The 23,565-nt window shown below is 43.6% G+C and overlaps 2 protein-coding genes and 1 long non-coding RNA gene across 6 annotated transcripts in view; 2 read left to right on the forward strand and 1 right to left on the reverse strand.

Moving 5' to 3' along the window:
- Positions 1-1,327, forward strand: part of LOC139061476 (ferredoxin-fold anticodon-binding domain-containing protein 1 homolog) — a 46,478-nt gene extending 45,151 nt beyond the window's left edge. For both annotated transcript variants that reach the window (XM_070541472.1, XM_054738283.2), the window contains exons 2-4: positions 378-581; positions 683-841; positions 916-1,327. In XM_070541472.1, the coding sequence (XP_070397573.1) occupies positions 378-581; positions 683-841; positions 916-1,099 (547 nt within the window). In that variant the 3' untranslated portion in view covers positions 1,100-1,327. The remainder of the gene's footprint in view (positions 1-377; positions 582-682; positions 842-915) is intronic.
- A 1,466-nt stretch (positions 1,328-2,793) lies between these two features.
- On the forward strand, positions 2,794-21,970 carry LOC139061640 (uncharacterized). 3 transcript variants are annotated; one of them, XM_070541469.1, is made up of 2 exons: positions 2,794-2,924; positions 21,118-21,970. In XM_070541469.1, exon 2 carries the CDS (start codon positions 21,163-21,165, stop codon positions 21,796-21,798), a length of 636 nt encoding a protein of 211 aa, XP_070397570.1. In that variant the 5' UTR covers positions 2,794-2,924; positions 21,118-21,162; the 3' UTR covers positions 21,799-21,970. The 3 variants fall into 3 exon arrangements, with proteins under 3 accessions (XP_070397570.1, XP_070397572.1, XP_070397571.1); XM_070541471.1 differs by lacking the exon at positions 21,118-21,970 and adding an exon at positions 3,646-4,064 and having other exon boundaries at positions 2,834-2,924; XM_070541470.1 differs by lacking the exon at positions 2,794-2,924 and adding an exon at positions 14,288-14,350.
- On the reverse strand, positions 4,822-6,514 carry LOC139061645 (uncharacterized). The gene is made up of 3 exons (XR_011515450.1): positions 6,430-6,514; positions 6,017-6,094; positions 4,822-4,932 (listed from the first exon to the last, which is right to left on the reverse strand). It is a non-coding gene; the product is annotated as an uncharacterized lncRNA (long non-coding RNA).
- Positions 21,971-23,565: the final 1,595 nt, after the last annotated feature.

Raw genomic sequence — 23,565 nt, forward strand, 5'->3', positions numbered from 1 at the left:
AAAATTTAGTAACTGTAACTTTTGCTGCCTCTTGGCCAGGACTCCCCTGAAAATGAGGTTTTTAATCTCAATGGGACCTTCCTGGTTACATAAAGAATAAATAACTAACAAAGTAGTTACATGTCAAATATTAATATTCAACTATCTAAGCCTTTTTGATAATTACAAGGACTTTTAGACATTTTAAAGTTTAATTAATTTATTGAAATCAACTCATATTGATGTGCAACATTATAAATGGTGGGTGTCATTGCCATAGGAGATAATGTCACCATAGAATGAACAACAGTGTTTGGTCTGCTGTATCTACGGCCGTCTCCTTGTGCTATTCTCTTCAGTTTTCAGATTCAGTGTACTGATATTTATTTCTTGCTCAGCTGTATTCAGGTGCTGGCCGAGGATGGGGAAGTTCACGTCTCCCTGTGCAACGGTCAAGGCGGGACACCGGTGGATAAGCCAAAGTGTGAGTGGCACAACAGCTGGCAGGTGGTCGCTATGGCAACAGAAGCACATTTAATCCTCAGTGCTGTTTGTCCGTTTGAAAACGAGAACTATCCAAGCTACAAGTGCACTGGATACAGGTAAGAAACCAAGGTGAGTGTTGACCTTAAAGAGCAGAAGCACCTCGTAGTCCCTCGTAGTGTGTTTTTGGTGTGTTTGAGGCTGTTTTGTTGTTGCGCAGGAGCCAGGACAAGGGCTTTCGTGTGGAGAACGCTTTGCTCCACATCTTTTCTCGCAGTTTCCCTTGCATTTCTGTTCAGATAACTCACATGGAGGAAGTTGTCGAAGGGGAGAATGTCCACTACAACATCCCGACGGAGCTGAGTGATTATGTGTTCAGGTGCGGTAACACAGCTGCTCTCCTGCTGTCCAGCTTTAAGTACAAGACACTTACTGTCTCCTCTCTGTCATCAGGAGATTTCTCAGTCCAGATTCTGTCCATCCAGTCAAGTTGGTGCAAGATTTCTTTCTAAAGGAACTGTTGGCACACTGGTCGGTTTCCATGGCAACTGCCTCCGCTCCCTTCCTTATTGCGGCCAAACGGCTGCATTCATGCTGCCACTGTGTTGATAACTCGCAGTGTTACTCAAGGGCGTAGGAACCGGGGGGGACGGGTGGGACGTGTCCCCTCCAATATTGGACAAATGCGCATTTGTCCCCCCCAATAACATGGAGAAGAAAAAGATTGATTTTGAAATATTTGACTCGCGAGCTTTTATTTTGAAAGACACCGCGGACTTCTCTCCGACACAGCCCCTCCCCTCAGGGAGTTAGACAGGCTGTGAAGCAGGAGTCAGAGCTAGGGCAGACACCATAGACTGTACATACAGACACAGGTGTCAGAGACAGACGGCAGCAGCTCAGCGAGTTCTTCTCATGGGCAACAAAAGAAAGAAAGGAATTGTGAGTTGGTAATAATTTAGTCTAAGAGTATAATTCTATTTCTGGTCAAACGCTAAAATGGCTTGCTAGCAGTGGCGGCTGGCCAGTAGAGGGCGATAGGGCGCCGCCCTCCCAGTTTTCCCGTGTTTTTAATTTTTATTTAAAAAAATAAATAAAATTAACAATAATCACATATTCTAAGTTAATTGTGTGTTTTGTAACAAAAATAAATCATATATATATATCTATATTGGTCTCTGCCGGTCTGCCGAGCGGTGGAGGTTGTAGGCTGTTTTTGAATCGCCCAAACAGGACGGGACCAGCCGTCCAATTGCTGACAAGAAAATCAAAGGGTAGGAATGGGAATGTATCCAATCAGCGTCGACGTTTCAGAAGCATGATGGGCGATAGAGCTACCGCCAAAGGTTTCGTTGGTGTTCGGTAGAACTCGGCAGAGTCGTTTTTGGTCGTGACGCAGATGTAACATGGACGCCGCCAGTGACCAGCATGGATACCGGATCTCAGCAGCCACTGAATTCAGTTCGGTCTCTTCTCCAGTATCCGTTCGAGAGGAGAACTATGGTGGAAAAACTTAATGTCAAATAGCTTAGACCACATCAGCCCGACGTAAAGATAAGCCAGCAGTACACACTAGGCTTCTCCCGAAATTGGTACACCAGGAAGGCTTGGCTAGCTGGATGCAATCACGCTAATGCGTTATTATGCTTTTTGTGTTTGTTATTCAAAACGGCTGGGACAGATAAGGCATGGATGAGTCAGGAGTTACAGACATGAAACATTTTTCTGAGAAGGTGAGGAAACACGAGTCATCCCGGGCACACATGGACAACAACACGGTGAAGCTAGCCATGCTAGGCAGCAGAGCTAACGATGCCATGCAGCTCGACGAGGGAACAACAGCAGCTGGGTGCAGAGGTAAGCTGTACATTACATTTCTGTGAACAAGACAATCAGAATCAGAAATCCTTGGTTGTCCCACAAACCGGGACATTTGTTTAATAACATGTTTAATGTGCAATAACTGTAAAAACTAATTTCAACACACATACTTATTATACATATTTAGTCACGTAAATGTGTATTTCATGTAAATTTGTACATACATCAATCTGATTCCATTTTACTTCTGCTGCAGCAAACAAATTTCCCAGCTTTTGGGACAATAAAACATTTCTGATTCTCAAGTAGATGTTTTTACATTTTGTAAAAACATCTACTTGAGAATCAGAAATGTTTTATTGTCCCAAAAACTGGGAAATATGACATTTGTAAGAGGATACTGATGACATTATTTCCTATGAAAGTGTTTCCTATGTACTTATCTGTTGTTTTTTATTTATCTACTTTAAAGAGGATTAAGACTTTCCTTGAGGAACACCATGACAGGATGGGCTGAATGCTCTTGCCATGCTCTCCATGGAAAAACAAGCTTGTCACAAACATTCCTGACTTCAATAAAAAGCTAATCGAGAGCTTTGCCACTCAGAAGGACAGAAGGGCAAAATTTCTGTACAAATGAGGTATCACACACACACACACACACACACACACACACACACACACACACACACACAAATGCATCCACTTGATCTTTGTATAAAGTTGACCTTGGCACAACACTCCAGAAATATTTAACAGTGTAAATTTCTGGCGTTTTGTCTAAGTAGTGTTTACTACCATTACTGTAACAGTGACCTGCTCATAATTTTTCGTGTTCACTCAAATGTTGAAATTAAACAAAATGTTTTTGTTACTTGCCTCTTACATTGCCTATTTACCATTTATGGTCATGTTATTTTATGTGCAATTTAATGCAGTATTTTTCAACCTTGGTCCGCAAGGCAGCGTGCCAATAGTCACACACCTGGATTAATCAGTTTGTCCAATGATGTAAGACAGGAAATAAAAGAGCTGTGCTTAATTCAGGAAATAGTGGAGTTGTGCACAAAGCTCAGAAAGCACAAGTTTATTTAAAAATAAAAAAATAGCACGGCCCCACCAAAAATATTTTTCACCAGCCGCCACTGCTTGATAGTTAGCATTAAACATTAAACAACACCACTAGTCAACAAAAAATGGCGAATTTGACAGTAACAGACAAAAACCATTTTACACGAAATAAATAAAAAAGTTGAATCTCCACATAAAATGGAATTTGTAAGTGTGACTGTTGCTTGTTTGTGACATTCTCATCACATTTCATTTTTAAACCTTATTCTCATGTCACTTTTTTCATATAAGAGACCAGAGGAAGTTCAGCAGGAAAATGATGAAGAAGGTGAGACAGGCAGCGCCAGACCTGCTGAGGGTGAGACAGGGAGCACCAGACCTGCTGAGGGTGAGACAGGGAGCACCAGACCTGCTGAGGGTGAGACAGGGAGCACCAGACCTGCTGAGGGTGAGACAGGGAGCACCAGACCTGCTGAGGGTGAGACAGGGAGCACCAGACCTGCTGAGGGTGAGACAGGGAGCACCAGACCTGTTGAGGGTGAGACAGGGAGCACCAGACCTGCTGAGGTGCAGGTAGGTGCTACAGTGGAGTGAGATTTTAGATGGTTGATGATGAGAGGAAGATTAGAGCATGATAACAAGTGAACACGACTAAATAATACTATAACAACCATGATTTTAATATTGCACTAGTCCTCCAACAGTACTTTTACTCCTTATTCATGTCCACTGTTTTTATATTGGAGATCAGATGAAGTTCAGCAGGAACCAGTTGAGGGTGAGACAGGGAGAGCCAGACCTGCTGAGGTGCTACAGTGAAGAATGAGATGATTTTAGGTGGCTGAGAGGAAGATTTGAATGTAATAATAAGTGAACACAGTTAAATATATGTAATCCCATAACTAGTGATGGGTAGATGAAGCCTCATGAAGCGTTTTAGCACATTCCCCAAATAGTATTGATACTGTGTCGACACAGTGCTGCTGTTGTGCTCTATAATGACACCTGCTGGACTTCAAACATCATTGCAGGCAACATACTGGAGACACAACAGACTCTGATTCAATGACCTAATCATACTTGTATACATGTTAAGCTATTGTAGGCCTGCTTCATATGGTATTACTTTAAACTTCTACATTTAAAATATATACACCTCAAAATATTCTGTGAATGATACCAAGAGACAATTAAAGTGACAGTGCTGTGAATGTGATATTACCCATTTCAGTGTCATTGACTCAAAAGTTTTTTTTTATTTTTATAAATTTTTATTAAGAAAAATAAGTTTATCCAATGTGTTGGCATTTAGTCTATTACGGTTTTTGGACACTATTTTACCAGCTTTTGAAAACACACGTTCACAGGGCACAGAATAAGCTGGGACACACAAAAACTGTAAAGCCAGGTGGAAAAGGTGTGGGTAGGATGTCTTCCGGTTCCCCCAGTATGTTAATGGATTTTCTTGTCTTGAAATGTTTCCCTCTGCTAAGTAGCGCTGGACCTCAACGATAGAGTCAGCTGATGCGTTGGTGGTTTGTCTGCCAACCTCTTGATCAAGCTGCTGCCACAGATTATCTGAAATAATAAAAAATACAAAGAAGTTTTAGTTTTGTCTTCTACTCTGTATTAATACACATTAGCAACAAAACAAACGTGAAAATAAACTGATAATACTGAACATCTTGCCTGAAGTGGGTAACTGCTCTAATGAAGGTCCAGGCTGTGGCTCAGATGTTGTGCGAGCAATTACTGCAGCACACTCCTTTTTCAGGCGACTGAGCCTCACTACACTTGGAGGAACTACGAAATCCGAGTGTTTTAAATCTGGGGTCTAAAAGTGTTGATAGGGTCGACACGCTTAATGACTCCAGATTGGAAGCAGTGTCTGTGACGCGACGTCTAAGCTGGTCATGGAGATGTGTGGCTGCTTGTGTGTGTAGATGTAAAGAGTTCTGCTCAAGTGCACAATTTAGCATTTTCATCATCGGGATGACCTTTGATCCTGAAACTCTCCTCTCCTCGGACAACTCCACTGTGGCCTGATGGAAAGGGGCCAGCACAAGAAGTGCTTCCCTTAAGATGTTGAGCTCATCAGCTGTGAGTGTGTTAAATCTGTTTGGAGAGGCAAGAGATACCCACACTGCTTCTTTCTCATCATGTAGCCGTGACAGCATCTGATATGTGCTGTTCCAACGTGTTGGTACCTCATTGACAAGTTTCAAGGTGGGCCGTCCCATCTGTTGCTGCACTTGAGCAAGCTTCTCTTTTGCTGTGGTGCTGGATCTGAAGAATGAGACAATCTGCCTAGATTTGTGTCTTATGGATGGAAGTTCAGGGATCTGATCACAGGATTTTTTGACTATTAAATTTAGTTTGTGTGCAAAATGCAGATTGAATGTCGAATTTGAAGAGTTCGTGTTGCTGCCATCATGTTTGGTGCTGCGTCAGTCACAAGACACCTTACCTTGTTTGTTATGGCCCAGTCGTCCATCATGCCCCTTTTGACTTGGGCCAGATTGTCAGCAGTGTGACTTTGTGGAAAGTGTTTGACTCCCAACACAGATGTACACAACTGCATATTATCACTGATGTAGTGACAGGTAAGAGCTAAGTAAGCCTCCATGTTCAAGGAGGTCCACATGTCAGCTGTTATACTCACTGCCACAGCTTGCTGTACTCCCCTTTTTACTCGTTCGAGTTCCTCCGCATGCTTTTTGGCCATCATTTCCTTAACCGTCTGAAAATGAATCAAAATCAAATCAGTCTAGTACTCAACACATTAATTAGACCACCTGTCATTAAAGCAAGAAAAACATCCAGCTATGAAGTTCTCTGTGTTTTGCCCTGTTGAATAGAAGGTAGGAATTTAAAACTGAATCCAGTTTTATACCCAAATGTGAGCTGACACACCGGACGGAAATTATTCAAGCATGCATGATATTTGAATCACAAGTGTTTATTTTTGTTTGCTGTGTCATAAACCTTAAATCAGACAATGGTAAAATACATTTGTTAAGCACTGTATTTATTACATGAGTAACAGCAGCTATCTGAGACATTGTGTATACAAACCTTTCTGGTTGGCAAAGCGTAAGATGGATCAAGGACCTGAATTAACCCCCTGAACCCCTCAAGCTCCACAATGCTCAGGGGTTGGTGGTCCTTTATAATAAAATTCAGGACTGCTTGGTCCAGAGCAATCTTCCTAGATTCTTGATTTCAAAAAAATAAAACATATATTAGTAAAACAACTGTGACAAAGCACGCCCAGTGTCCATATAGGTCTACCTGTGTTCGTTCTTTGCTTCCTCTTTGTTTTCATGCTTGACTCTGTAATGTCTCAGCATTGAGGAAGTGCTCTTATTTGTATAAGACAACTCGGCTGAGCAGATCCGACATTTAACCTAATTAAATTAAATAAATAATTTACACTGAGAGTCAGTCACATTGCTGTTTTCAACTCTGACAGATGAGCAGAAACAAGGAAAGACAAACACGTACCTTATTTGCTGTTAAAAGATCAAAATGATCCCACACAGCAGAAACTTTTCTTTTCCCCTCTGGCTCCATTTTCTTGTTGTAGACAAGATGGCGCCCTTGATCGGCTGCGTGTCTGCTCGGCTCCCGACCTTTTTTGTTTTTCTTTTCTATTCTATGGTTTTTCTTTTCTATTTTATGGTTTCCTCGATATATAGTGTTCATTCTCTGCTGGTGTATGATCGGGACTTCCTGCTCTCGATCCGTTCTGGAATGGACAACCTCCAGTATTCTACTGCGGGACCCGCTTTTCCACCGCCGCTGGAGACTGACGCTAACCTAACTTTAGGGCCCCATGCGTTCCCACCACCGCTGGAGTCTGATATTAGCCAAGCCTTCAGGCTTGTGATGCCTGTTGGTTTGCCGCTGCCTCGGAGACCGTGGAGAAGGAAACGGGGGAAGCGAGGCGGCTTCTTCGTTCAGCTCCGAAGGATCCGGCGCGGCGAGGCCATATCGGAGCGCTGCTCCGTGACTGTGATGTGCCGGATCCAGCGTCATCTCAACTGCGTTGGGCCGATCTCGCTGCTACCGGGAGCACACGGAACTGAATGTTCCATGGTTGCGTCTGAAACGAGGATGTCCTGCCGGCTGGGAGCTCTCGGAGCGGGGAGCTGCATGAGCGCGTGGGATGTGAGGATGATTCGCCGGCCGGGTGCCCACGCGCGTTTCGGCTGCTCTCGTTCTGGCCGGCTCACTCAGCGGGGAAGAAATCCCGCCAACCTGCGGTATGTCGCAAGATCTGATGGAAACGGACTTTCTCTACAATCGGATACTCAGTCGACTCGCTTTGCTCTGATCAACGCCAGATCGGTTGTAAATAAAACTTTTATTTTAAAGGAATTCTTCCAGGACAATAGCCTGGATGTTTTATGCGCCACTGAATCATGGATCACCCCTGGGGATTCAGCCTCAATAGTCGAACTGTTACCTCCTGGATGCTCCTTCATTAACATTCCAAGAGCACATCGCAGGGGCGGTGGCCTATTGACTATATTCAAATCAGATCTTATCTGCACACCGATTACCCCTCAATCAACTACATTTTCCTTTGAATTGAGCTTATTTGAATTGGGTCGCTCCCCTACATTATTATGTGCTCTCATTTACCGCCCACCACCTTACAATAAGGATTTTCTAAATGAATTTGCAGCTTTTCTGGCTGAAGCCTCCTGTAGATATGGAAAAATACTCTTGCTTGGTGATTTTAATATTCATATCTGTTGTCTTGACAAACCTTTGGTAAGGGATTTCCTAGATCTCATTGACTCTTTTAGCTTCTCCCAACGTGTTAATGGCCCCACACATGGTCATACACACACACACTTGACCTGGTTTTCTGTCATGAGCTGGAAATTTGTGATCTTGGCATTTTACCTGCAACTTTTTCTGATCACTCACCAGTTTTGTTTAACTTGAAATTGGACTATGCCCCTCGTATTGAATATTTCCGTCCCAGCTTCTCTCGTGTAATCACACCCAATACTGCTGCAGATTTTGCCGCTGTTCTTACTCTGAACGCAGCTCCATATGATTCTACTATTGCGTCTTCTGTAGTTGAGGGATCACTTCATGTGCTTGATTCATCCTGCCTGGCTGCTATGGATATTGTCGCTCCATTAAAATCAAGTCGAAAGAAATCCAAGTCAGACCCATGGCTGAACGAACAAACTCGTTCCATGAGACGAAATTGCAGGAGACTGGAACGTAAATGGATAAAAGACAGGCTTACTGTGTCCTTTGAGGCCATGAGAGAGGCTTGGTCTCAGTATCAAAAAGTAGTCAGAGGAGCGAGAAATCGATTTTTTGCCAGCATTGTCACGGCTAATTCAAACAATCAAGGTGTGTTATATAAAACCATAAATGCAGTGCTTTCCCCAGTTCAAAATCTATTTTCCTCTGTGTCCGCTGACTTGTGTAGCCAAATCCTGCAGTTTTTCTTAAATAAGATTACTGTAATCAGAGCTCAGATTCACCAAACCAACCATGTTCCAGATTCATTTATCCCCTCTCACGGGCAACTTCAAAGCTTTCAGCCCATCTCTTTGGCCTGTAGAAAAAACTGTTGCAGCCATGAAACCCTCTGGCTCCCCAGATGATGTTATCCCACCTCGACTCCTGAAAGAGGTGTTTCCTTTAATTAGCAATAACGTGCTACGCATTATAAATTGTAGCTTGACATTGGCTGAAGTTCCTCGTGCCTTTAAACACGCTGTTCTACAACCAATCTTGAAAAAACCCGGCCTCGATCCCACCGATTACTCTAATCTACGACCAATTTCCAAATTACCGTTTTTATCTAAGGTCCTTGAGAAAGTAGTCTATGCACAGTTGGTGAACCATCTAAATGAATATCAGGTAATGGACACCTGTCAGTCTGGTTTTAGACAACAGCACAGCACTGAAACTGCTCACGTTCGGGTGTTTAATGACATTTTTCTGGCTTTAGATTCAGGTTTCCATGTGGTTCTGGTACTTTTGGATCTATCTGCAGCATTCGACACGATCGATCATGACATTTTGATCACAAGACTTCACACTTGGGCTGGCATTTCAGGCACTGCCCTGGAATGGTTTAGGTCATACTTTTGTAACAGGTCTGCTAGGGTCATGTTGGACGGCTGTTTATCAGAGTCACAGCCTCTACGTTGGGGTGTCCCACAAGGTTCAATTCTCGGCCCGTTACTGTTCAACGTCTATATACTGCCCTTAGGAGCCATTTTCAGAAAGCACGCTGTCTCATACCATCTTTACGCTGACGACTGTCAAATCTACTTTTCATTTAAGCCAACTCAGTCAACGCAAGTTCTGTCTGATTGTATCCTTGAGGTCAAGCAATGGCTAGCTGATAACTTCCTCCATCTCAATGACTCCAAAACTGACTTAATCGTTTTCAGTCCTAACAGTATCACGGCAACTCATCAACCTGACCTCAACTATCTCTCACCTAATGTATCCTCTGTAATCTCCAACCTTGGAGTAAAAATGGACCAGGCTCTGAAGATGGTTGCCCAGGTCAATAACACAGTTAAATCATGTTTTTACCAACTAAGACGCATCTCAAAACTAAAGCACATCCTGAGTGTACGTCTTCTGAAATCTGTGGTCCACACTTTCATCACCTCAAGGCTGGATTACTCCAACTCCTGCTTATATGGCATCAGTAAAGCAGCTCTTTCTAGACTTCAGCTGGTCCAGAATTCAGCAGCTAGGTTGCTGACTGGAGCTGACAGAAGACAACACATTTCTCCAATTCTGAAATCTCTCCACTGGTTGCCCGTGCAGTTCAGGATAAACTTCAAAATTATGCTTCTCACTTACAAATCCTTGAACCATCAAGCTCCTCCATATCTGTGTGAACTTGTCCATTACTATAACCCGCCGCGTGCTCTCAGGTCTGAAGATAAGCTCCTCCTAGCTGTTCCGAATGCACGTTTAAAAAGCCGTGGAGAAAGGGCTTTCTCTGTCTGTGCACCGAAGCTGTGGAACGCATTACCACTGCTAGTGAGGCAAGCACCAACAGCTAGCATTTTTAAATCACGCCTGAAAACTCACTACTTCAACCTAGCTTATACAACATAATTATGAACCTCACTGACATCTGCACTGTTTATAAACTGACTCCACAATTATCGACTTCCGTATTATTGAGGTTCTTTGTAAAATGTTTTTTTCCTATTTTTACTTCACCCTGTGTCTTAATGATTTTTAGCTGTTATTTTTGGGAATTTTCTTGTATTTCCTTTTTATCTTTTATCTGTGTTCGACATGTTTATATAACGCCTGTTTAATTAACTAACATTTTTAGTGTACTGCGCCTTGTTTGGTTGTAATGCCTTGTGAATGCGCTTTATAAATAAAATTGGATTGGATTGGATTGGATGTAAAGAGGGATGTTTTGTTTTATCTTTGAAATGGTTATTTTTTCACGGCGACTCATCCCGTTGACAGATGCAGAGTCGATACCTTATAAACACAGTTTGGCGCCTTGGCAATGAGCGACACAGCAGCAGTGTTGGTCACGTGACTTTTTCTTAAAGCAACACACGCATCGACACTGATCGACACAGGTTTTGCTCCATGAGCTTGACACATGCGCCGGTGTGTCGGTGTTGCTGGACCCATCACTACCCATAACAAATAGGCCTGGGCAGTACGGTTTAAGAATAAAATAAATGCTTCCTTAGAAATATTAGAAAACTAAGTGTTAAACTCTGCTTTCTGGTGCATTTAGACTGCAATTTTGGCCACTGTTTTTTCTTTTGTCCATCTGAAAATTAATGTAGTTCCAGCTGTTGTTGTAAGTGAATTATTTCTTTTTCCATTATGTCAGAAGCAAACAGATTTTTCAGATTGTTGGTCAGCATTGTTGGATGATGTAGTTTGGGCTGCATGGTGGCGCAGTTGTTAGCACTGTTGCCTCGCAGCACGAAGGTTGCAGGTTCAAACCTCGGCTGCGGCCTTTCTGCGTGGAGTTGCGTGTTCTCCCCATGCATGCGTGGGTTTCCTCCGGGTACTCCGGTTTCCCCCACAGATCACAACATGCCCTACAGGTTATAAATTGTAAGTCGCTTTGGATAAAAGCGTCTACCAAATAAATAAATAAATAAAATATTCTGATGAGAGTCAGATCAATTCAGACTGAATATTCACAGCTTTAGTCTTGTATTAAATCTGTTTACACATCTCTCCCCATATGAATAAGATAATATATCCTGCACTGTATTATTAAATTAAAATAAAACAGTACTGACACATGCAGCTTTTTTATAATTAAAACGCCCACGTTGGCCGGTAATCACCTGGATCTGGCTAATGGGGAGCCTAAGTCTCCTCCCCTTCTGGCTGGCTCATGGGTCCCCAATGAAAAAAAAAACTGAATGTTAGTGAACTGGGCTATAAAAGTTATTTTCTTTTCTTTCTGGGCTTTGCCTTATGCCCAGAGTCACATCTGTCAGACTTTTCTAATCCTAGAGTTTCACCGTCTATCAGATTTTCTATCAGAAGCTAATGCAGGAGATAGCGGTAGGAGACTATGTTCATGTTCAGCCTGCATGAAACACTCAGTGACACGTTAGAATCAGAAATAATCATTAAATGTATTTTTTTCAGTGGAGTTGACCTAAATATTGACCTACAACAGATTTGTTAGATTTCCAAAATGTGTCCCCCCCAAAATTAAATTTGTTCCTACGCCCTTGCTTGACGCAGCAGCAACTACCAGGCATGTCCACGTCCTTAGATTCAGAGGCAGACAGAAACCTCGGTCCTCTACCGTGTTGATTAGTGAGTCCAAAATAGTAATAAATGTAAAAATGGTAAAAAGTTCATGTCGATTAATTTTACCAAGATGTGAAGGAAAAGTCGAGTCTTTACTGAATGTTACCGCGATGTTTTTGCAGCACAACGACATAACTTGTATGGATACATGACAAAACTGCGATTTATCAAGACAAATAGGTGAAAAATGTATACGACCAGACTCGGAATTGGGGGTCCAATATTTGTCATTTATACAACAAGAAAATGTGCACAAGGTGGGCCTGAACCATCGACATATATACCTGAACATAAGGCTAGCTAATCTTAGCACTTTCGCTGGGAGGCTAGTCAACAACTTCCGGTTCAATTTCCAGCCGAGCAAGTGGCCTTGTTCGAGATTAGCAGCATAGATATGTATAAAAACACTAGATGCCTCCTCCCCGCTGTTCGCCAATGGGATGCGACGCAGGAACGTGGCGGCCATCTTACCTCATACAGCTGACCCCTTTCTTTGCACTGAGGTGAATGGTGCATATACTGTTTAAATAAAACTAACTTGCTCAGTTTTAAACCGATTTTCAAAAGGTTTGATTTGTTATGAACGCCAGAGATGTGCCTATGAAATAGGATGGGTTTGGCCCAGAAATTCCTGTTATTTCACTCCACAAAACATTTAATCTTTCATAGATAATACATTTAATAAGCTACAGCATTTTAAAGTATAAACAGCCCATTATCTATATCTATCTATCTATCTATCTATCTATCTATCTATCTATCTATCTATCTATCTATCTATCTATCTATCTATCTGTCTGTGTGTGTGTATATATATATATATATATATATATATATATATATATATATATATATATATATATATATATATACTGTATTCGTGGTTTGTGAAATACGGTTTGTGTAGAGATGAGATTTCAAGGTTCTTTTGAGGTAAAGCCCACATTGACAGAACACCGATACAAAATGTGCACCCCAACAAGTAAGACAACCAACACCCAAATCTGTCAGCCAGAATCGGCCCACCAGCAATAAACTTTCACCCAGCAAATTATTTTGTATTTTCACTATTTCTTAACTTTTGTTTTCTTATTTATTGACTTTCATTTATTAATTATAAGCTCTTTGGAAATGCTTTCTGAAAAAGTTAGGAAATAATCAAAAGATAGATTAGGTTAATAAATAAGATGGATTACAGTAATAAATAAGATAGATGGACAATGGATTGATCTTGTGAAGGAGATTTTTAACATTCATAAAACCAAATAAACAATGTATAGAAGAAAGCAACTTACAATGTATAACCTATAGGGCATGTTGTGATCTGTGGGGGAAACCGGAGTACCCGGAGGAAACCCACGCATGCATGGGGAGAACACGCAACTCCACGCGAAAAGGCCATAGCCGAGTTTTGAACCTGCGACCTTCGTGCTGCGAGGCAACAGTGCCAACAACTGCACCACCATGCAGCCTTACCGGGCAATCAGGAGTTTATATTTGTTGAATAAAGATTTTCGATTCCTCCAGACCTGTCTTATTATATAATAGCAGTTCTGGATTACATCTCAAATCTGTATGTTAGTGAAACCAGGCTTCAGGGTTCAGCTAGAGGTCTGTGTGTGGTGATTTGACTCCTGATCTCATGCTGCCATAAATGATGTGTGTGTTTCAACTAATCTGCTATCCATGACAAATTTATGTTGTAGTTTAACCTTGTATCGACTTTTTATGGTGTAGCCCAGGATGTGATAAGAACTTCAGGGACACGTATAGAGATGTTTATGTTTGACTTCCTTGGATCTGAGCTGAAGAAGGAAGAAGGAGGAGGGAAGACCCCCGCCCATCTGGCTGATACCGGAGGGGGCTGGGAGAAGACCCAAGGCCGGAAAATGCTTCCGAGGCAGGGGTTGCCATGGAGACGGAAAGGGGGCTAGGAGGAGAGAGTTGAGGAGAATAAAAGTGTGAGGGCTCCGTGGAGAGGGGACTCTCGGGCTTTTTGGGTGTTTGGGAAGAGTTCGGAGGACAACTGTAACGGTTGAGTGATCTGACCCGCTGCGTCGGGAAATCTGGAATATTTTTACTTCATCATATAAAATAAAATATTTGCTCCTTCATATAAGGGGCTTTAAACGGAATCTCCAGCCTGGGGTCTCCAATCGTGTCGTGTAACAGCGGAAAGGTGAGGCGCTAGTTATTTCTAATCCCACTCCAAGAGGGTAACACTTAAGCTTAAAGTCTTTAACCTGGGCATAGCATAAGCTGCAGGTGACTGAGTTGTGGTGAAGTTATGACAAGAGTCTTCCTTTGTGCTGCTAAAGTATGTTTGCAAGAGTCTAAATCTAGGTAAAGATGATCGCTGATTAGCTCACAGAGGTGTAAGCTCAGACTGGATTCACGCTCACGCACAAATAGAATTACAAGTCAACCCTGAGACGTAGTGTTTATTAAAGAGTCAGCTAGTTTGGGAGGATGACTTGTAACATGGCGCCCAATAACGTGGGGCTGTGATTTCGCAGTTGAGTAGAAAACAACCTGTTGTGAGCTTAGAAAGTCCGGAACTGGGAAAATTGTCCGCAAGGGTGGACAATTTGTCCCTAAGGAGCCGGCTATATTGGCCGAAGGGGGCCGCTTAGGGAGCCTATGAGTTTAGATTCTGAAGTCCAGTAGCTGGAAGTGTGTTGGAACGCACTGGTCCGGTTGGATCGGTTCCGTAGAAGTGCGTTTCTCTCCACCAGGTGCACACGGCGCAAAGGGGTTTTGTGAGAACCTCTTAGCAGAATTCTCACACGCAGGAAAGTGAGTGGCCTCGTAAAAGATTCTCACAAAATAGAATGAAGTCGCAGGTTGCAATTCCTGACCTCGTGGACGTAATCCGGGGCAGAACAGCTAAGTTGCTGCTGGTGTGTGTGCACGCACACCCTGCCTTTAAAGGACAACGATTTTGATGCGAGGTGATCTTTATGAGTAAAGATACTCGTGTAACTGAGGGAAAATTTAGGGATGGCTGCAGTAAGCGAGGGAGGAAGAACGCGGTGAGAGAATGGCTGATATTGAGAGCTTGTGGGCTCGTGACGACCCAGCTGGAGTGGGAGCGATATTTTCTAACAGAGGTTGGTGAGTTACGCTCAGCACGTCTAGCAGATGGGTCAGATATCGATTTTCAACCCGCGTTCAATGATAAAATGCCCGCTTTATGCATGCCTGCGCCGAAATATGCTAGTTGGTTGTGCATTTCAGACTTGGTGGAGCTTGTGCAAAATAATCTGTCTGATTTTACTCATCCAGCAAGCCTTGTGCCAGATCATGATTTTCAGGTGGTGGTGAGAGGAGCTGTTGTAGATGTGGATAAAGAAACGGACAGGATTGTTCAGGGAGCTTTGATTGATTAGAAACAGAAAGCCCTTCTCAGACGGGAGATGAAAACTATTAACTTTGCCAAAAAAGTAAGAATGACTGTGGATTGTGCAAAGGTGAGCCATATGTAATTAGAGCTACCCCTCCCCCGTGTATGCCTCAGAATCCAATAAGGAGGGGGTGGAGGATTGGAACGAGTTAATTGTTGATCTGAAATATAAAGTTTCTGGGATATCAATACACTCCTGAAGGGAGAAAGGTAGATGTGAAAGTTTTTGAAAACATCACGCTGCCAAAAAACCCTGCTACAGCTTGAAGGAGTGCTGAAAAGCTGGGGTTTTATGGTGAAAATATACCAAAGCTGTCAGAAAGAATGCAGTCTCTCCAGGCCTTAAAGCGAGGGCTTAGAAGCAAGGGGGGGAGACTGATGAATAATGACCGTGTGCTCACAGAGGAGAGTGAGTGAGGTCATTGAACTTTGTAAAAACAGTCACTGTGCTTTTGAGCACAGAGACACAGAAAAACACAGAATGATGATATGGCATTCTGGGCATGGATTAAATATGTAAATAACAAGAGGACCTCTCAGAGAAATGGGAGAATTGCAGGTTCTGCTCAGAAAGCAGAGCTCACAGCTGTATTAGAAGCTATGGGTACATCATGTGCGCTGAGAAAAGGTAACTTCCAGGTACGACACCAGCCGGCCCACACACTGAGTAACACCTCTGCTGCCAGAGGAAATGCTGAGGTGGACAGGCTAGTGCAGGCCAGAAGGGTGAGATTGGTTTTGCATGACAGTACAGAATCTGACTACGACCTGGTGAAGAAGCTGCATTAAACTCTGGGGCACCCCGGTCTTCAAAGGCTGAAGAAGTGGTGCTTGCAGAATGCAGTTTGCATCCCCCATTTGGACTCTGTGCTGAGAGATGTTAAATCACACTGCGCTCTATGCTTAGAGCTGGGTAAACAACCCACAGAGAAAGTGGTTGGCGACCGTATTGGTCCAGAAGGCTTGACCTCTGTCTCTTGTGACATTGGAGAGCTGAAGAGAACACGAAGGGGCAATAAGTATTTCCTGGTGGTCAAAGGGAACAGGGGGGAGAGTATAGGGGGTATGTTCCCTTTGCCCAATATGACAGCAGGAAAGATTGCAGATTGCCTAGCGAGAATCCTGGTGTGTTATCCACAAATAAAAGCTATCAGGATGGATAATGCACCACATTTCAAAAATAAAGTTGTTCTGGAGCTGCTGGAGAATGAAGGACTAATAATCCAGTGGTCTATCCCTTACAAGCCGCACACAAACTGAGTGGCTGAGAGAGCAGTTCGCACCGTTAAAGAGGTGATAAAAACTTTGAACTTGAAGGAATGGGATTCTCCAGGAGCAGTTCTGGCTATTAATAAGGCTCTATTAGAACAGCCTTTAAGACAAGAAACTGCTAAAGACACACCCTCTGTCTCTCCACAGGGAGAACAAGAGAGAAGCTTCCTGCATAAAAGACCCCAGGATGGAAAAGTTGAAAAGATTGAGGGGAACCATGAAGGGAACACAATCAGATGTGCAACCCCTAACCAGAAAACAGTCTGGCTTGTAGACTGTAAAGAACTGGGTACCACTAAATGAAGGTGGAATTGCATCCCCAATATGGCTGCTGAGTGCATCAAATTCAGGGGGGATTACATTAGGTAAAGTACGAGGGCAAAGTTGTGATGAGGAGTGCTTCAGCTGGTCAGTTTACAGACCGGGTACATGCGCAAACTGTGGCAATGAGGTTGCTGAGATAAGGTGGGAAGGCCTGAGATTTCTTAAAGACAAAGTTCTGAGAAAAAATCCTTCACCCACAAACGTTGTGGAATTACATGGTGTGATGAAAGTGGCGTGGTGTGGAGATTGTTGGATGAGTAAAGCAGGCAAAACAAGAATTGGTCGTCTGGATCATCATAGTGTTGATGAATCTAGAAAATGTTGTAGAGTGGACAAAGGAAGACTCTCCAGTTGTTCCAGTTCATGTGGGGTGCGAATTTACCCTGTGGTGTTGCTGGTTCCTGAGATGAGTCACCTGTCAGGCTTGACATGCTCCCAGGCATATTGGGAGAATTGCTTTAAAGAGATAGTGTGTACTAGAAAGGGAGGGAGTTTGAGTGAAACTTTCTCACCTTGGGGAAAGGTGCTGTGGGAAGCTACTGAACCACAGCTGTGTTGGAGAGACAGGCGAGGCAAGTTTCCTATAACCACTGACGAGTGGGAAAGGAGACAGGTTCGTCATGAGACAACAGATAAGGATTGGTACACCTCAGCTACTGTACCAACATGTAATGACTTGTCAATAACCAGAAGTCAGACGCAAGTATTAGTTAAAACAAAAAAAGGCTGGAGGAAGCTGGATGTCTGGAGAGACTCACTCAAGAAGAGTGATGGTGTTTTAATAGCAGTAAACTTGGAGTGGGATCGGCACGCGGAGACCCCCAGGCTATTTACAAGGGACACCGTGGCTGCGCCAAGGCCACAGGTGAATTAAGAAAAATGTGTATGATGAAGCTCTCTGCCTAATTCTCCTCGTCTCTACAGGCAGCAGAGATTCATGGATTCCTGCGGAGAGTGGGAGGAGGAGGAGCTAGATCGGCTCCTCACACGACCTCCTGATAAGACTTGCTGGGAGAGTTGGAGAGGAGGTATCTTATGTTGTATCGGCTTATTAATCTGTGTGGTAGCGATATCTTTTATCTCAATGCCTGTTTCACGAGTTGTAACACTCAAGACCACGGCTGTGGTTAAAGGGTGGGTTCACAAGCGACCAGGAACCCTAGACCTGCCTAGAGTGTCGTGCTTGACTCCTCATGAGGAGAACTTTAATGCCACTCAGTGGATGGAATATTGTAAGGCTGTTACACAGGGCTGTCCAATCCCTGATCCAGGCGAGGCCTGTAGCCCCACATCTACCGGCTGGCTGATGTGGTTAGAGCAGCTTAATAATGTCACCGACAGCCATAATTCTACTTATGGGCTGTTAGGATGGGAGGAAGGAAAGCTTAAAGTGTGGGATTTCACAGTTGATGTACAACCTGTGGAATGTATTACTAAAATTTACCATTTTGGGGTACTAACTGTCTGGGGAGAATATATAACTGGTTTTGATAAGGTTTCTGATTGCATGATATTCAGACTCCTTGCGTTCCCGAATGGAACTGCAGCTGGGAATGATAGCTGGGCAATGGAGGGGGGTTCCCTACCCCCCATGTCACAGCTGATTGCTCCACAAGACGCAGACACGGCTGTGACCCCTCACTTGAGGAGGCAGACGCGTGCTGCTAAGGAGCAGACAAAAGGCCACAGGCTTCCTAGTCCACAGAGTATTTGGTTGGACAGAACCAAAGCTTTTTCAGCTTACAAAATGATCCCTTTAGGAAAGGGAAAACAACTGTTACCCATGACATTGCATGTCACCCCAAAGGGAGTTAAACTAAACTTCATTCATGCTCCGCATGTGCTGAACAGGAGCTTGATAGATGGAATGACAGAATATTTTATGATCATCCCACGTCTGGCCTGGGACAAAGGAGAGGCGGATAGCGTGTGGAGATGTATTAAGAAATTAACTAGTGACCCAAAATACCCCAGAACATGGTGGAATAATTATATATGGGAGTTAATGTCCTTAGGTGGACATGTACGAGGTCCTTTTCCTGGTATGATTCCGAAAACGAGTCATGATGCATGGCTTGTGAATAGCACATCGAAGAGATGGGCTCTGAATGTGTCATATGAAATGTGGACGGAGGATGTTCATGGCTTAATGGGACATTTTGCCCCAAACGGGTTCGATAAGCCAGGGCGAGTGACAGAGTACGATGTCCTTTTTGGACAATGGTGGGCTACCAATCTGACAGAAGGGGTGTTAGAATGCAGGCCTAAAGAGAGACTCGGCTCTACAATCTTTTGGATGGCTAATTTACTGGCGTTGTTGAACCCAGCTACAGTCCCAACGATTAAAGATGTAAATGTGAAAAAAGGTGTAAATATGACTCCTCCGTTCGTGAGGATGGAGAAACATGGCAGTTTATTAGAACTGACTATGGTCCAATCTCAAGGTCCGCATCTAGATGATTTGTACTCCACTCCAGCTTATTCGAAGTTTCGGTTTATGAATATGACATGGGGACATTATTCTGGAGAGCTGCGAGACTTGGAGTATGATTATGCGTATCGCGAACAAGCTTTACGATTCAGGGAAGCACATTGGGTGCGAAATTCTCTGTTAACCAGGTGGTGTAGGTCTGATGCGTGCTTCAGAACTCTGGCCCAGCCCGCTACGAAAATTGCTGTTAGAAATGGGAAAAATGTGTATAATCCTTATGAACTGGGCGGCTTTGTTGACCCTCACGGTTACCCCCACTGGTGGCACTCAAATTGGAGCAGTTACGTCGTCTGGGACTCAGAGAATTTCCCATCATTAGGAGTAGGATGGGGTTACTTTGCCAACTCGAAAGGCCCCAAAGCTTGTTTTTGTCAGGAAGACATAGATGCTGTTGAATACAGGAGCGACTTAGGTATATGGCCCTTTCAAGCATGGATTCCTGTTGGTGGGGGTCGTTGGGAGCAGAACTGTTCTGGTTCCTTTCATTTCCCCAATCGGACAGGCACATGTTGGTTGAGTGAAAGAGCTAGGATGTCTGATTGGCAATTTGTCCAGAAGGGTTTTAAAATTATTGGCCAAGGATTAACCTTAGGTATCAGAGAGGCCGTCAAGGTGGTCGCCCAGGGAGCAATGGGTGTTGCCTCTCTGGTAATCTCTGAATTATGGGTTTACGCCAAGGTCCCTGTGATCGTAGGAGGGGTCCTGGTGATGTTATCTGTTTGTGTTAAACTCATGCATCTTTTGAAGTGTTTTGCCAGCTGCAGCAGGAGATCTGCTAATCAGCCCCGATGGCAGGAGGAAGGGCCTCCTGAGTCAATTAGATTGGGACCACGTGGACGCCGGGCACTCAGGAACAGAGCTGCACGCAGGTAGCATCTCCCTTGTAGAGAAAGTTCTCAAGGTATCATGGCCCGTGCAGAATCTCCACGTGAGGTATTTGAAGAAGCAGATGAGGATGTGCTGATTACCTCGGTAAGACTGTCTCTATTGGGTTAATCTTACCGGCGAGATATGCTAATATTAGATGCACAAGAGGCCTAACTGAGGACTCTTGGAATGTTGATGTGATAACTTCTGCTTAATGCATGATGAGAGAATGATTGGTACATCCTGTTATCTGATCAGGATGGAAAGGCCCACTTATTCATTGTGGTTACTAATTTGCATGCTGTAACTGGTGTAATTCCTGCGGGAAGCAGTGAAGACCTGTGACCTGCATTAGAGGTCTCTAGGATTTTTACATACCTATTAGTGGCATGTTTGATATCATTATATGGATGTGTTGTACTAACAGAATTAATGATGAAGAAGTGTCTGGTTGCATTTTGTGAGAAAGACCTGACCTCATGTTCACAGATGATGGTAGGGTGCCGCTGACCCCTAGTGGGGTCATAAAGGTCATGCATGACTGGTCTCAGAACCAAGGTCTGTTTATTGTCTCTGTGTGTGGTTTTAGGTTGATGAATCAGAGGATCTATTGCCTGGCCCAGACTCTCAGGAGATGCTGGTGCTGCCACCCAGTGGACAGAAGCCGCTGGTGAACAAGCGACGTCAGCCTGGGGTGATGCCACCCAAGAGAGTTTCACTTTACGGGCTGGTGGATGGTAAACCTGTAAGGATAAACCCGAATGGACCGTGGAACGCACATGTTTGGGAACGTATTGTGTTGGTCTCTGATGGTACCAGTCATAAAGGGACTCGAGTGGCGAGGAGGGAGAAGATTCTTCAGAGAATTAAACGCTCGACTCTAGTTAAGCATTTTGATTGTGTCAGGCGCGATGTGTCGCGGGGCCAGACACGCTTGCCCTGTGTTCTCTCCCATTTCAGAGAAGGCGACGTAGATTGGTGCTGGATCAGTACACCCCACAACGACTACGTGCAGGAGTGCGAAGAACCAAGGCGTGTGGTCAGGATGCAACCATCACCTGCCAAGGTGGACGTTCCGATGCAGGAAGTGAGCCCTCCGGAGTTCGATCTGCGTCGGCAGCTTCAGGCCGCTCCGTCTGTCCAGGCCATGGTGCCACCAGTGATGAATGCAATAAATCCACATGTTTGCTTGTATCCAGGAAATTTGAATATGCAGTATTTCCCGCAGTTTATGCCGTTTAACGAAGCCTGGTTTCAAGGGGGGTGTTGAATAAAGATTTTCGATTCCTCCAGACCTGTCTTATTATATAACAGCAGTTCTGGATTACATCTCAAATCTGTATGTTAGTGAAACCAGGCTTCAGGGTTCAGCTAGAGGTCTGTGTGTGGTGATTTGACTCCTGATCTCATGCTGCCATAAATGATGTGTGTGTTTCAACTAATCTGCTATCCATGACAAATTTATGTTGTAGTTTAACCTTGTATCGACTTTTTATGGTGTAGCCCAGGATGTGATAAGAACTTCAGGGACACGTATAGAGATGTTTATGTTTGACTTCCTTGGATCTGAGCTGAAGAAGGAAGAAGGAGGAGGGAAGACCCCCGCCCATCTGGCTGATACCGGAGGGGGCTGGGAGAAGACCCAAGGCCGGAAAATGCTTCCGAGGCAGGGGTTGCCATGGAGACGGAAAGGGGGCTAGGAGGAGAGAGTTGAGGAGAATAAAAGTGTGAGGGCTCCGTGGAGAGGGGACTCTCGGGCTTTTTGGGTGTTTGGGAAGAGTTCGGAGGACAACTGTAACGGTTGAGTGATCTGACCCGCTGCGTCGGGAAATCTGGAATATTTTTACTTCATCATATAAAATAAAATATTTGCTCCTTCATATAAGGGGCTTTAAACGGAATCTCCAGCCTGGGGTCTCCAATCGTGTCGTGTAACAGCGGAAAGGTGAGGCGCTAGTTATTTCTAATCCCACTCCAAGAGGGTAACACTTAAGCTTAAAGTCTTTAACCTGGGCATAGCATAAGCTGCAGGTGACTGAGTTGTGGTGAAGTTATGACAAGAGTCTTCCTTTGTGCTGCTAAAGTATGTTTGCCAGAGTCTAAATCTAGGTAAAGATGATCGCTGATTAGCTCACAGAGGTGTAAGCTCAGACTGGATTCACGCTCACGCACAAATAGAATTACAAGTCAACCCTGAGACGTAGTGTTTATTAAAGAGTCAGCTAGTTTGGGAGGATGACTTGTAACAATATTCTTCAGAAATTTCTGGGAAACAGTGCATTTGGTGAGGTTTACAAGGGTTTAAAACAGGGAACAGCTGAAGCAGTGGCTCTGAAGTTTATCACCATTGATTAAGTTAATCGATCACTTTGAATATAATGACAGCTTCTGTTTAGTGTTTGAAACATATTACATGAATATATTTGGTTTATTTCAAATGAGAGAGGGGGAACCACTAGATGTCAGTCAAGTCCAGGTGGTTTGCCCACGACCTGCTGGTGGATCTGAGTGAACTCAAAAAAGGGAAGAAGACAAATCAAAATACACCAGATTTCATTGTTACACAGATCTTGGATACAGAGGTTGATTCTGATGAGGAAACTTCAAAGAATGAAAGCATTCAAAAGAACTCCCTTTAGTTTGAGGATGTCACCATCTGTCAAGGGGAAAGAGTAATAAGACATAATTAGGATGCAGTTTAAGTTTTAATAACTTTTATTTCTAATAAATTTCTATCTTTCCCTTCATGTAAAGATACAGAATACATTCTTAGTGAGTTTAAACTAGTGTCTGATTCAGCTTTTTAACTTTCAGTGCAGTTTTAAATATTTGAAAGAATTCTATTACAATAATGTCCGTCTGTGAACATCAGAGTGGTAGAGGACAAACAAATCTTCATGAGAAACATTTTTAACTTCATTTGTCCATGCAGCTCTTTACTCGCTCCAACTCCAGTTACTAATCCATCCCAACTAGAGGAAGCTGTTTTTATTCTGAGACGGCCATGGTCAGTTTAGTTAGAGATGTAGATCATTTG

Source organism: Nothobranchius furzeri, chromosome 11 (genome assembly GCF_043380555.1).
Source record: "Nothobranchius furzeri strain GRZ-AD chromosome 11, NfurGRZ-RIMD1, whole genome shotgun sequence".
NCBI classification, from domain to species: domain Eukaryota; kingdom Metazoa; phylum Chordata; class Actinopteri; order Cyprinodontiformes; family Nothobranchiidae; genus Nothobranchius; species Nothobranchius furzeri.